Here is a 14865-nt window from a genome sequence, read left to right as displayed (position 1 = left end):
CTGTGCCTACCCACACTCTGCCACATGGTATAATTCCACAACAGCTTTCTCATAGCTTTTACATTGGTTCCTTAGATCTATGATTATCTCTGTCTTTTGTCCTAAGGGTGATTTTTAGGTAAGAAGCAGTACCCTGTGCTGGTTTGCCATCTTGTTAGGAATCAGTGGAAGCCACTAGTATTTTCTCTTCATTGATTCTTTCAGCATGCAGCCGCTATTGATTAAGCAATGACAGTGTGCAGAATATAGTTCTAGGTCCTCTTGAGGATTAAGTTCCTGCCTCTTAGTACTTACATTTTTATTAATAAAAAACGTTTTGTTTCCAGGCCAAAATGAAATATGTCCTTCTGTTTATGAATGCAAAACTAACTGCTTTGTCAGACTTAATTTAATGTCAGCATAGTTACATGATATTTAGGGTCAAGAGAAGTGGAAGACTGGCTGACTAACTTTAGCCTGCTCTATTACCTTTTGTCTTTTCAGATGCAGATAGACTAACATGAGTAAATCACAGTTAATAGTGGAAATAGACTATGAATCGTGGGAACTTTTCTCCCTTTAAAATTTTTTTCCCAAAATTTTAGTATTGGTTTGCTGGGACTGCCATAACAAAGTACCACAGACTGAGTGGTTTAAACAATAGAAATTTATTTTCAGTTCTGGAGGCTAGAAGTCTGGCTAGAAGATCAAGGTGTTGGTATGGTTGGCTTCTTCTAAGGCCTCTCTTCTTGGCTCACAGATGATTGTGTCCTTCTGGTATGTCTGTATCCTAATATTCTCTTTTAATAAGGACACCAGTCATATTAGTTTCGGGCCTATCCTAATGATCTCATTAAACTTTACCACTATAAAAATCCTGTTTCTAAATATAGTCACATTCTGAGGTATGGGAGGTCAGGACTTCATCATATTAAGTTTGGGGGACACAATTCAGTCCTTAATAATGGGAATTATATAACAATGAAGTGTTTCTTAATATGACCGACATTACTGGTAGATATTCTTTATGATTAAATTAGTAGAACTGTATATAATTTCCATGTTAACTTTTGGAGTTGACTTTTTGGGGTATTTTAAATGATGTAAACATGTGTTTAGCTTTTCAAGGTTAATGTTGGAAGCAAATGTTAAACTTATTTTTGGTGGACGAACTGATTATAGAGGGAAAAACCTCATACAATAATATCAAGCAGGACTGCTTTCAGCTGATATTTTCTAAACAGAATTTAGGGGTCTTTAACATTTTGTAAATGTTATTCTGTTCTGCATTTCCCATGCTTCTCTACAATTTTTGCTTATAAGCACAGAGGTAAAATTGACAGAGAAGAGAGAATGGCTGTTTACGTTGTGTGTATATGTAGGAGTCTAGTGAATAATGTAGAAAAGCAGGGTCACTTAGTAGAAAGAGCCCTGAGAAAGCTGGGCTGGGAGTGAGAACAATTAAGTGAGACTCCAGGAGCTGCTACTATACAGAGAGGCGGACATAGGTACATGGCCAGACTGGATGGGGACCAGAGGAACAGTTGGGGGAGTTGGTGGGAGATCCAAGAGTGTCTCCTTAAGACCATAGATATGTCTTTAGAAAAGATGCGCCAACCCATATTAGTTAACAGTGTCTCTGTGGACCTGAAGAGTAGACAGTGTTCATTGCATAAGATCAAGAACCTATTTGTTTGGGTTAATGATGGATAGTGTCTGATAAAAGCCTATATAAATGTGTCTATATAAATTACCTACTCAGTACAACTTTATTAGGTATAGTTCAGTATGAAATTATGATATTATTTATATATTGTTTTTACCATCAGCACCTGAAAATATGTAAGTTAAATCAAGTCACAAGGCTTACTATTAAATCAAGTCACAAGGCTTATTCAGAAGCTTCATTAAATAGCTGAAGACTTAAACTTCTCTTTAGGATAAAATATCAGAATATATAGAAGGGATATGGATCTGCTGATTACAGCACTCTTCCATTATGTTTTTAAGCAGCTCACCTTGTGTTCATAGCTCAATGGGATTAAAAATACTTATATTTCTTCATCATTGATGATTCAAGTAAACAATATCTCATGGTACATATATTATGTGCTTTTTTTCTCAGCTAACTTTTTACTCTCCATTTGTCTTTAGAATTCTGTGTTTGCCTTTAAAGGGAGATGAAGTTCATTGTCTCTTGTGGACCATTCTCAAGAACTTTTTCCAGTTTAAATTAACAGAGGAATTGGGTCACTTTTTATTAAGCAGACAGACTTGTAGACATTCTCTGGAATCACAGCTGTGTCAGTTAATGAGCTGCAGAGAAGCTCTTTTTCACTGATGTCTTGACTATTAACAAAATAATTAACAGCATAGTTGTTTTACTAATGGAATATTTTGTGTTCAGAGTGTTGTGATTGCTTACTTCAAAAATTGCTAAAAAGTAGAAAAGCATGCACCCTGCTTTGTGTAAAAGATACTCACCAAAGAAACAATATAAATGTATCAACTTTATTAATTTAGGTCAGGGCTTCTCAACTTCAGTGCTATTGACATTTTGGGTACAATAATTCTTTGTTGTGGGGGCTGACCTCTGTGGGATGTTTAGTAGCATTCCTAGCCTCTACCCAATAGATTCCAGTAGCACAGCCTCTTTGTCTCCCTGGTCTAAATGTAACAACCAAAAATGTCCCCAGATATTGCCAAATGTCTTCTGGGGAGCAAAATCACCCTAGTTGAGATTCACATACTTAGATCAGTGTTAACATTTACCTGAAAACTGAAGCCATCAAATTTATGGTTGGTAAAATAGAGTTGTAAGCCAGTCTCTTTCTTAGCCAAAACCAACAGCCCCAGCAATAACACCAGCCGTCACTACCACCGTGGGCTGAGGACATGGAAAGGGATATTTGCTGGACATGAACTAAGTACTTGGTACTGTCTTAGGCCCTTTATATTATTTCATCATCTCCTAATTGCCCTATGAAGAGGACATTGTCCCTCTCATTCTACTACTGTGAGAGTTGAGGCTCAACATGATTAAGCTTCCTATCCAGGGTCAAAACATCTACCCGCAGGGCAGTTGGGATGAAGCTTAGCCAGACCCATCTCCAAACCCTCTTCTTTCTGTCTCATTCTACTGTACCCTAAAAACACCTTCTTCTACAAGTTCTGCTATTTCTGTCAATGTAACAGGGTTCTAAGCATCCAGGGTTGTATTGTGTTTTAATTTTTATATATTAATAAACTTATTAGCTCTACTTCAAATGTGATATGGTTTTCTTTTTTTTTTAAAACACACAATACAAATTTGGAGAGAACTCCTTTAAACGATATGTACTCTCCAAGGAATTCTAATATATGTTCTTTCTTGGCTAGGGTGTTGGTTCTATCTCCTCCCCCTACTCCTGCATACCCAAATGGAAAATCACTGTAATAAATATTTCTCAAAGGTATTCACTCCAGCAATTAATAATGAAAAATATTTTCATATTATAAATATTTTAATTTCTAAATTGAGAGACTTCCTAATAACAAAATTCGATAGATTTAAATTTAGTACTTTTTATTGTTCCCTTGGTGAGAGGGGTCTAATCAATTAGCCACCAAATGGCTAATAAGTAGATAGAAAAACTAAGGAGGGGTGAGTGACGTTCTAAGTTAAGGATGTGAATGTCAAGTTTGAGATTTCTATTTCAATGCTAAAGAATGCTGTGAATTACATTTAGCATAGACGTTTAGAAACATATTTCTAAGTAACAAAAATAAGAATGAATGGCATATATTTTAGGAGCAGTTACTTAATGCGCACGCTCACGCTCAGATTATGTAATTGCTCTTAAGCGTAGAATAGTTTAAATAAAGAGAAAAAGGAGATCCCTAGTTAAAATTGGAAACCATAAACATTATTATGAACAGGCTATTGTGACTTTTTTTTCTATACTATAAGGATTCTGGGCTTTCTCCCAATAGTAGTTGCATCAAACATTGAAACATCTGAAACAGATGTTGCATGTTTTTTTCCAAATTTCCAAGGATTTTATCTATTAGAAAAGGTAGGCAAGTGATAGGGAGTCATACAATACCCCTATCATGCTTATATTGTGATGAGACTTTTGTGAACTGTTTGGGTAGGTTCTTTGCAAAGCCTTATCTTCAGAAATTTGTTCTATTTCTTGGAAGGAAACATATACTATATATCAGTAAATATCATAAAACCAGAGGGTATGAAGAAACATTTTGCTTTCAGGGAAACCCACTTATGCTATCTCAGTTATCTGAATCAAACAAAACATAATAAAATGACCAAAAAAAGAATAAAGAAAACGGTAATTTTAAAAACACCTTCATGAAGAGATTCTACAAGTCCCTTGCCTTTTTGTTGGAAATTCACTGTCAGTCGTTTTTTTCCCCCTCCTACCCCCCTTCTAAAAAGCAGCTTATTTTTGTTTCTGGACAGGTGCCATCCTAAGGACTGAAGACCATGAACCCTACTCTATTTTAAATGTTTAATTGTAGTTCCTTTAGAGACTTCATTTTCTGACAGGTTTTAATTAGCTTCCTGACAGTCTTATAATCCTTCCCTGTAACTCGAATAATACTATCTGAATTGCTCTGTTAGGAATTATTATTTTATTCCACGAGGGAGACTTCCTCAGGATTTTCCTGATCTTTTCTCTGAGTGCCTGGGGGAGAAGGCTGGAAGAGGATGTGAACTCTGTCTATGTTTACAGCTCTCAGGGACTTTACTCTCTCTTGCCGGTGAACACTCCGTCTCCAGCAACTGATCCATCATCTAGGTCAGGGGTGGCAAACAATGGCCTGCTCTGTGTTTTTTGTGAATAAACTATTGGGACACATCCATGCTCATTCATTTACCTATTAGCTATGACTGTTTTTGACATAGATGAGTGGTTATGACCCAGTCTGTATGGCCTCCAAAGGTGAAAGCATTTACTGTCTGGCCCTATGAAGAAAAAGCTTGTTGACCCTTTATCTCATCTTCCTATTGTCCAGATGTATCCTGGTTAATTAAGTCACTGCTCATCTCTTCCTGTAGGCACCTGACTCTTCTGAGATTTTGGGTCAGTTGCTTACCCTGTGACCTAGGACTTCAGTAAGTTCAAGTTGTCAAGTTGCTGTTTGTTCACTGCTGTAGACTGAATATTTGTGTCCCCTCAAAATTTATATATTAAATCCTAATGTCTGATGTAATGGTATTTTGAGGTGAGGTCTTTGGGAGGTGATTATGTCATGGCAGTGGAGCCCTCCTGGATGGGATTAGTGTCAGAGAGCTCCCTCACACCTTTCACCCATGTGAAGACAAGGTGAAAGATGGCTGCCTCTGAGCCAGTAAGTGGATCCTCCTCACGAGTCACTGAATCTGCCGGTGCCTTGATCTTGCATTTCCCAGCTTCTACAACTGTGAGAAATAAATTTCTGATGTTTATAAGCTGCCAAATCTATGGTGTTCTGTTATAGCAGCCCGATGGACTAAGACACCCATCACATTTTGTTTAAAGTTGGGAGTGAAGCTCTTTCAACTCTGTATCTCCAAGTGATACTCAAAAGTCTTCATTCCTCTTCGCCTCCCTCTTCTCCCTCTTATGATTTATCTGTTAAAGAACCTGAGTAGATTTGGTAGATTTCCCAATAGTCGGTAGTTTTTGTGTAGCATTGAAATAATATGGTGCCTTGTTTTCTGAGATTTCTTGGCGTGGTTCCCAAAGGCTACTTTTTTCTTGGGCTTTCTTATTCCTTTCTCCCTTTTGCCTCTACTCTGCTGTATTTTGATTCCATTACGAACAGTTTTTCCTCAGTATCAAAAAGACAGCTTGGAAGGTCCCTTTTTAGAAGCCACATGCATTAGGGGTGCCTGGGTGGCTCAGTCAGTTAAGCATCTGCCTTTGGTTCAGGTCATGATTTTGAGGTTCTGGGATTGAACCCTGCATGGGGCTCCCTGCTCAGTGGGGAGGAGTCTGCTTCTTCCTCTCCCTCTGAGCCTCCCCTCTGCTCTTGTGAGCTGGCTCTCTCTATCTCTCAAATGAATAAATAAAATCTTTTAAAAAAGAAAAAAAGCCCCATCCATTAAACTGTTCTAGCTCTATCAGCCCTTATCTTGAGACCCTATTGGAGTGGGGAGAAGCCATCCATTCAGTGATGGCTCTTAGAACTGGCCCATGGCACTTTTCAGTGAGTACCTAGTGGCTACTTTGGAGTTCTTTTGTTCTCAGTGGCTTCATTGTTTCCCTTTGTTTTTTCCATACAGTGATGATACCAGGAAGGTCATATGGCTGTTAGTGCTTTGAACTCACCCACTTTTACTTTGGGGCTTTGCAAAATATCTTGTTACCTAGTTTTGGTAAATTTTGTCCATGCGTTCTTAGTTTTGCTATGTACTAACTCTATGTTTTTATATAGATACTCAGAATATTTAAAATTATGTTTCCACAGTTGCCATCATTTTCCTTGAATTCTTGATTCAATTTTTTGATTAGTTAAGGGTATTTGAATGTATTTCATTAGAATATTTGAAAGTAAGAATAATAAAATAATTTGAGTTTTATTAAGTACAGCCACATTTGGATATATGCAAGGTGGTTGTCATGTGAAGAAACTGGGTATGCATCCAAAATTACATAGGAATAGCGACTCTTTTAGGATCATTTTCTGTGTGTTCATGTGCTGTGTATTATCTTAATTAATCTTAGGAAATACACAGTAAAAATTTGTTTTTACCATTTTACAGATGAGGAGACTGAGGCTCCAAGAGGTTAAATATGATTTGCACAAAGTTTCACACTACTAGGTGGGGAGCTGGAATTCTAACAAAGTCACGTCTAATTCCAAGGACCATGCCTTGAGCACTGTAATACACTTGCAGTTGTTCAGCAAGGTCTGTTTTGATTCTTTCGTGTCTTTTCCATTATTTTCACCCACAGCTTTAATCCTCTCCCATAGATTCCAAAAATAATCCTCTGATCCTTTCTGGCTTCCGTCATGACTGTTGACGTTGACCTGGCCCCTTGCTTACCCATAAGATTACAGAACAAGAAATATTAAAACCTCTGTGAAAAGTTCTAGTTGGTCAGAAAGATGTATGAATGAATGGTATTCCAGTTCACATTTGATTGTCACAGAAGAGATTTCAACTGTTCCACCATTGGCTCTTGCTTAGTTTTTGCCCTGTTTCCAGTTACTGCCCTTTACCAATCCTGTGTTCTAGCCATATCTGTCTATTCACCCTCTGTAGTGCTGCCATTTAGTTTCACTGTTCTGCTTGCTCACGCTGCCTTCTGTTCATGTAATGTCCCCTCTTTGCTTTGCCATCCTTTAAAGCCAGATGCTTAGGTGGTCTGCTCTGTGGAGACATACAAGTTTCCTCCAATGATGAGGCAGAATCTGTGACTCCTTAATGGTCCTCACACAGTCATTGGAAAGGATCTCTATCATAGCATTCATCAGAGTGTGTTTAGGCGAGATATGTTTGAACTTGTCTGTTCTGCTAGACTCTGAGTTTACTGAGGAGCGGGACATACCTTACTCTTTGTAAACCCAGAGCCTCCACAGTGCCTGGAACACCACAGTGACTTAAATCAGTTTTGTTAGATGAACCCAATTAGTGTCATTGACATTATTTTCTAGTAATAAGATTAGTTTTGTGTGTGTGTATGTTTTTATTTATTTTTTTTACTGAAGTAGAGTTGACACACAATGTTAACGTTAATTTCAGGTGTACAACATAGTGATTCAACAAGTCTATATGTTTTGCTGTGCACACCACAGGTGTAACTGACATTTGTCACCATGTAATGTTGTTACAACACCACTGACTACATTTCCTATTCTGTATTTTTATCCCTGTGACTTATTTTTTCCGTAACTGGAAGCCTGTTATAAGACTAATTTTAACTTCTTGATTAGAAAACAAATACTTAACAATTGCATACTTATTTTGCCTTTCTATTATGACTTATCTCATAACATGTATTCAAAACTATACCTAAATAGGCATGGCCGAATAGGCAAAGAGCATGTTTAACTAAATTTGCCACAAAATTAAACTTCTTTCTTGTCTGGCAGTTCTCTGAGAATTATCTGGGTGTGAATAATATTTTTTCATGTAGCTCATCATGGCCAGCAAAATTAAATATTTTAATTAACATTTGTAATCAGCTTTTCCTATTCTTGGGTCTAGTGGTTTATATTCATTTAAGCAAATTGAATTTTAAAGATAAGTTAAACACAGCCTTTACAAAGCCAACTTCAGATTGATTTTCTTTTCTCTAATGTCACATACTTTATCAATTTACATTCCATCATTCATTTATTTGTTCACTCATTTAATAAATCACATGTGTATTGAAAGCTAATAACCATCATTTCTGGATAGGTCTGGAATTTGCTCAAGTCAGGGTGATGGGCTTTTCTGGAAAACAGTGTGCTTTAATTTTTAAAATCACAATGAGACAGAAATCTCAGGATATCAAGAGACACAGACTAGACAAAATGGTTTTACTATTCATTTATTTTCTGATCAAATAGTTTAAGCAATATTCATAAGTTAATTGATTAGAACTTCTTCTGGTCCTCTGCCTAAGGGTGAAATTATTCAGTTGTTCCAATAGGTCCAGGCTCCAGTTTATCATTATTCTTTTAATGACTGAGATTAAAAAGTGATGTCTTACCTTGCAGACAAGTTAAATACTTTATAGGCTTAGGGGCTCTTTTTGTAAGGGGATAGGCTTTGACTCCTTTTTCTGAGGGTAGAAATTATGGGTCTTTGGATGACATTCAAACATAATTTTTTTAACTCACCTGCGACACTTCAGAGAAAATTTATCTTTTTAAACATAAGAGCAAGCAATTTCTAGGAAAATAGAGACTATTTGGTGTTTTCTTTCTTTTTTTAAAGAATTTATTTATTTATTTGTGAGAAAGAGAGAGAGAGAGCACAGGGAAGGGGAATGGCAGGCAGAGGGAGAAGCAGGCTCCCCAATGAGCAGGGAGCCCAATACTGAATTCGATCCCAGGACCCTGACTTTTTGGAAAAAGACACACAGACCTTAAGGCAGCTTGTTTAGGACAATAGATACAGTTTATATAGTCTGCTAAGGTCACCAGCTTCCCACAAAAAAGGAGAGTTTTATCCAACTTTTATGCTGTTGGTGTTTTTTTTCAGGTCTCTTGGAAGAGATTTTTCTTAAGGATTTGCCTTGGACAGGGATACAAACCCAAGTAATACATGGTTCTTTCTGTCAAGTAGTTTATAATTTAACCAGAAAAACATACAACCAATGATTACAAATAAATGCGACAAATTCTTCTGAGTAACTAATTTACTAGGATAGATGGTATTATTTTATTTTTAAATGATTTTCAAGGCTGATGTAAAGTGCTCTCCTAGAGAGTAATAGTCTATGAACTCTAATTTGGACATACTTTTTAATAAGCTTTGTTTCCTAATTTCTGTGGGAGCTATAAGTTAAATTCTGATAACAAGATTGGAAAAACTGATAAAGACACCATAAATGAATTTCAGAAATCTAGCTCTCAGGGTCAATTTGCTGTGTGAGTGAAAAACCAGAAGTGACCCCCAACAACATCACTGTATTACAGTGATCATTGTTCAGAGCTTGGGGCTTTGTAGTTCAGACAGATGGGGATTCAATTTCTGGCTCACTATTAATTGTGTGATCTTAGATAAGTTACTTAACTGCTCTAAGTATCATTTCTTCACCTGTGCGATGCCTCAGAAATTATTTTGAAGACTAAAAGACATTTATGATTGTTAAAGTTAATAGTGTAGTGCCTGGTACCTAACAAGCCCCCCCCCCCATTTTTTTTAAAGATTTTATTTATTTATTTGACAGAGAGAGATAGCGAGAGAGGGAACACAAGCAGGGCTAGTGGGAGAGGGAGAAGCAGGCTTCCCGCTGAGCAGGGAGCCCGATGCGGGGCTTGATCCCAGGACCCTGGGATCATGACCTGAGCCGAAGGCAGACGCTTAACGACTGAGCCACCCAGGCACCCCGTAGCCCTTAAAATATATTTGCTATCTTTATGTTACTGTGATAATGCCCCTGAATCAGTTTTAAAATATTTTAAACAATTTACAATGTATCTATTCAAGGAAGTGTCAAAATAAAAGGGAGTGAAATAAAGGTGTTACAAAGGGATCATGGCAGGGCCCTGAGACCTCAGAAAGAGTGGCCATCCATCTAATCCTCAACCGTGACAGGCCAGACACTCAGTTTGTCCGTGTCTTTTAAAATGGACTCATCAGGATCAGGGGATACCTCCTACTTTGGGCTCATTGATAGTGGAGACAATGCTATTTGTAATTACAATTCACCAACCAGAGCACTTTTTTCTCCTAGTTTGTATCCTAGAGAATTCAGTCATTAGCTGTTTGCACAGTGAGCACAGAAGCAAATCAGAGGTAATTACATTGTCTTGTGGAATTTTTTATTCAAGTTTCCTAAAAGCCCAACAAGACCTCCCGACCAAGAAGAGTACACCTTTCTAATAACTAGTGTACTTCAGGGTCTCTTTCCTTTGGTCATCCTGAGTAAAAAATCTTCCCAATCTTTTGCTCTTTTTCACTGTTCTTTTTTTCAGTATTCTATGAAGACCACCATACTAGCTTCCTATTACAGTTCTAACAAATTACCTCAAACTTAGAGGCTTAAAACAATGTACATCTCACAGTTCTAGAGGTCAGAAGTCTGAATAGATCTCACTGGGCTGCAGTCTAGGTGTTGGCAGGGCTGTGTTTTCTTCTGAAGGCTCTAGGAGACAATCTGTTTCCTGGCTTTTCCAGCTTCTAGAAGCTGCCTGTATTCCTTGGTTCCCGGTCCCCTCCCATCTTCAAAGCCAGCAGAGTAACATTGCAAACCAGTCTCTGTCTCTTTCTCTGTCTTTGCCTCTCTGTCTCTCTGTCCGATTCCCTGGCCACTTTCTTTCACTTATAATGATCCTTGTTATTGCACCGGGCCTGCCTTGATAATGCTTGGTTATCTACCTCACCCATCCCCCCATCAAGATTCTTAACTTAATCACATTTGTACAATCTCTTTTGTGTGTCAGGTAACATGTTCACAAGTTCTGGGGATCAGAGGGTGGATGTTTTGCCAGAAGCATTATTCTGTCTACCACAACTACCTAGTCTTTCTGTGGGCGTGGCAATACTACTGATTGTATAATGACATTTTTCACATTTAACAATGCTATAATTAGATTTCCAGACTGCTCTTTAAGCATTGATTTGGGAGAAATCTAGTCCTTTAGGCAGATTTCTTTAATAACTCATCTTATTCCTTATGTGGTTATAACCTTATAGGTTAACGTTATATTGAAGTTCAAGTACTTCTTTTACTTACCGACTAGAAATCAGAAGATGAGGTCATATATTTCAAAGATTTCCATCTGTAGGAATGAGAATTTCTTTTCTAAAGTTTACCTTTTAAAGTTGCAAGTTTCATTTACCTGGGGAATTCACTTGCATGGAATCGCTCATTTTCTAAGGATACTAATTCAGTTACTTATTACTGTAGCACATATCTGAGTTTCTTAAATTTTAGCAAGTACTTCAATCTGACTCCTCATTTAGATGTACTCATGCTTTTCACTGTCTATTTAGGTAAATTATACAATAAATCTTCCTTTTTGAGGGTGTTCCGATGTGTTTGCAATGTGTTTGCATTGACCTGATGAGATATGATAGGTACTGTTATTATAGGATACTGTATTAAAGAGCAAAATATAAGGGCAGAATAAGCATCTTTGACCCAGGAGTGACTTCTAGATGGCATGTAGGCAATATTTTATTGCATTATCTATTCATTTTATAGGTCCTGAACTCATGAATAAATTGCAATAGCAGGGAAGCATGATCGTGACAAGGTAAGAAAACTGGGAGAAAGGGCTCAGAAGAAAGAAAAGAAGTATTTTTGTGTGTGTGTATGTGCTTTGGACAAGCCCTTTGAATAAGTAAAAATTATCTACATGAAGTCTTAGGCAAAGAGCTTTACATCATATTAGATAATTTAGCTAATTGAAAATATGGCTAGAAAAATAACATTAATTTTAAATTGTATTTTGAATGTCAAGATAGTAAGTGCTTTCTTTTGCATTCCATTATATACTTGAAGACTATTTTATCCAATTAAATACTCTTAAAATTTGTAATCTTAGGCCAAGGTCTGCCTACCAAGTTAATCAAAGATGCAGATTTTGTAGGAATCCCTTTCACAGAAGGCTAATTTTCGAAGATATATGGCTCCATACTGTCTTCTAGTAGATGTATTGCTTTTAGAGGTTGTACTAACTCTTCTGAGCCATTAAGCTAATGCATAATATTTTATGGATACTGTGTCTGAGAAATTATATTATAAGTTGGGAACCTATTTATAATATCTATTCTTTCTTCACTAAAATAACTTTGGAGCTTTATGAGGTAACTCAAGGCTGGTGGCTGGAGAGATAATATTGATAGAATGAAGTAGCTAATATAGGAATGTGTTGCTTGCTTCCCATATCCCAGTTAGTCACTATCATAATTTTGTAAGGTATGAGCTGGTAGCCCCATTTTCCAGGTAAGAAAATTGAGTTTCTAGGTGTTCTAGATGCTTTACTCCAAATATTCTAGATTTTATCCCATGTTCAAAGTATCAAAATTTTGTCTATGGTAACTCATGAATGTTAGTTTCCTAGGCTGTTGTAACAAAGTACTACAGATTGGGTAGCTTAAAACAACAGAAATTTGTTCTCTTAGATTTCTGGGGAAGTCTGAAATCAAGGTACCTGGAGGGCCGTTCTCCCTCTCTGAGGCTCTTGAGTAGACTCTTTCCTTGCCTTTTCCTATTTGATTCTGGTTGTCAGCCCGTGGCTTTCCTTGGCTTGCAATGGCAGCACTTTAATCTCTGCCTGGGTCATCACATGGCATTTCTCCTGTGTGTCTGTGTGTCTTCACATGACATTCTTCCTGTCCTCTTCTTCTGTCCTCTTCTTATAAGGATACTAGTCATATCAGAATTAAAGCGTACCCTACTCCACTATGACTTCATCTTATCTAATTACATTGGTAACAACCCTGTTGCCAAATAAATTAGTATTCTGAAGTCCTAGGGGTTAGAATTGCAATGTATCTTATTTGGGGGACACAATTCAACCCATAACACCATGTGTACCACATTTGGAAGAACATAGATTTTTGTAAATTGTGTTTTTTGACATTAGGTTCTTAGCTTTGTATCCAAGGATGTCACAACTAATGATTATATGAAAACAATTATTGTACTTTTTATAAGTAAGTGTTTCTCCAAATTTCTTCCAAGAAATACTCTTTTTAGGGTGCTCTAAGAAAAATGGAATGTGTTATCAAATAATTGTGGGATATACTGAATATTATTCTACATTTTATTCACTGTTCTTGGAGACCTAGTGACCCTTGGGATGTTAAAGTCACTTGGAAGTCCTGGGTAAAGTCTGTTGAACCCACCTTAAGTTCCCTAAACATGTTTGATGCCAGAAACTATCATGTAACACTTGTTACTTTGTACAGCCATCTTGGAAGATGCCACATTTGTGGGTCACAGCATATATGCCATTGTCCCTTTTCATTATGAACATGGGCAGATGACTTAACCTTTGTATGCTTTGGTTTTCTCAACTGTAAAATGAGAATAATAATTGTAGTTATATCATAAAAATTATTGAGACTATTAAACAAGATGAAGCAGGCAAAGAGCACGACCTAGTGTTCAACCATGGAAAGAGCTCAATCAATGCATGTTTATCATTATTGTGATTAGTGTTCTATTTAGTCAGTATTTGTCACTAGACATTAATCCTGAGTGGTGCTGAGCTCCAACAAACAGAAGGCCGTACTTATTAGCTTGAACACAATTTCTATATAATTTACAGAGTAAAGAGATCTTACTTTTTATTCTCAAAGTGTTTAAGTATTTTACCTGTTTTATTGCAATGTCTCAGGAAACGTAAAGAAAAAAAGGCTATATTAGAGTTGGTGTAATATGTGTAGTGAGAGGGAATTGTGCAGCACATTTTAGAAAGAGATTTTTGGAGAATGATTAAAATTAAGGTTTCTCATTAAGAATACTAGTCATTTTATTGTGCTATTAATAAAGTGATGCCCCAGGAGCAATTGAAATATACATATAAGGCTGAAGGAGCTTGCAATAAAAGCCCCAGAATCCTATGCTTTGGATTCTTGTGAGTTTTTTCCTATTGTCTTTTATGTCAGGCATTCAGTTGACAGTTTTGTTTTTTTCTTGGTTTCTCAGGCACTTTATTCTATCATTTATTCTAACCACTTGCTGTTTTAAAATATACTACAAACTAGAAAACTGGTAATGAAGGTTATTCCATTGTTTCTAAAATAGTAAGATTGCCGAAAGCTTTTTTCACCCTGCAGATTCTTTTTTGCTTTTTTTGTTTTTAAAATAATTTATTTAATTGTAAGTTTATATAATTTAATGTTTAATAATGATTTTGTTTAACTGGCTTACAAAATTTCTGAAAATTCAACATTAGGCTCTCACAGCATATCACATGTGTTAATATTTTTTAATATAATTGTTAATATTTTATAACTTTTTAAAATTTTAATTCCAGTGTAGTTAACATAACAGTGTTGTATTAGTTTCAGGTGTACAACGTAGCGATTCAACAGTTCCATATACTACTCAGTTCTCATCAAGATATGCTGCAGATTCTTGAGCATATTTTTCTACATGGTTGAAATTGCTAGCTCAGTGACTTCTATCCAGTTGGTGAAATGTTCCTGTATGTCCCTTAAAATGATTATTTTTGTGTAAGCTAAGGATAGCTCCCAAGCTGCCACTTCACCATTATTTCTTGGTC

At 36.6% G+C, this 14865-nt stretch overlaps 1 protein-coding gene across 2 annotated transcripts in view; it reads left to right on the top strand.

The window, feature by feature from the left end:
- The window catches only part of KCTD8 (potassium channel tetramerization domain containing 8), a 229934-nt gene that overhangs the window by 33556 nt on the left and 181513 nt on the right, over window positions 1-14865 (top strand). The window contains exon 2 of one of the 2 annotated variants that reach the window (XM_078068563.1): window positions 11832-11883. The exons of the other annotated variant lie outside the window; for it this stretch is intronic. Coding sequence (XP_077924689.1) covers window positions 11832-11860 — 29 coding nt within the window. The 3' untranslated portion in view covers window positions 11861-11883. The remainder of the gene's footprint in view (window positions 1-11831; window positions 11884-14865) is intronic. 2 annotated transcript variants of the gene reach the window in all.

The sequence above is a fragment of the Halichoerus grypus genome, chromosome 3 (assembly GCF_964656455.1).
Source record: "Halichoerus grypus chromosome 3, mHalGry1.hap1.1, whole genome shotgun sequence".
Classification (NCBI taxonomy): domain Eukaryota; kingdom Metazoa; phylum Chordata; class Mammalia; order Carnivora; family Phocidae; genus Halichoerus; species Halichoerus grypus.
The sequence above is the reverse complement of the archived record's forward strand: the minus strand, read 5'-3'. Positions and strand labels throughout refer to the sequence as shown.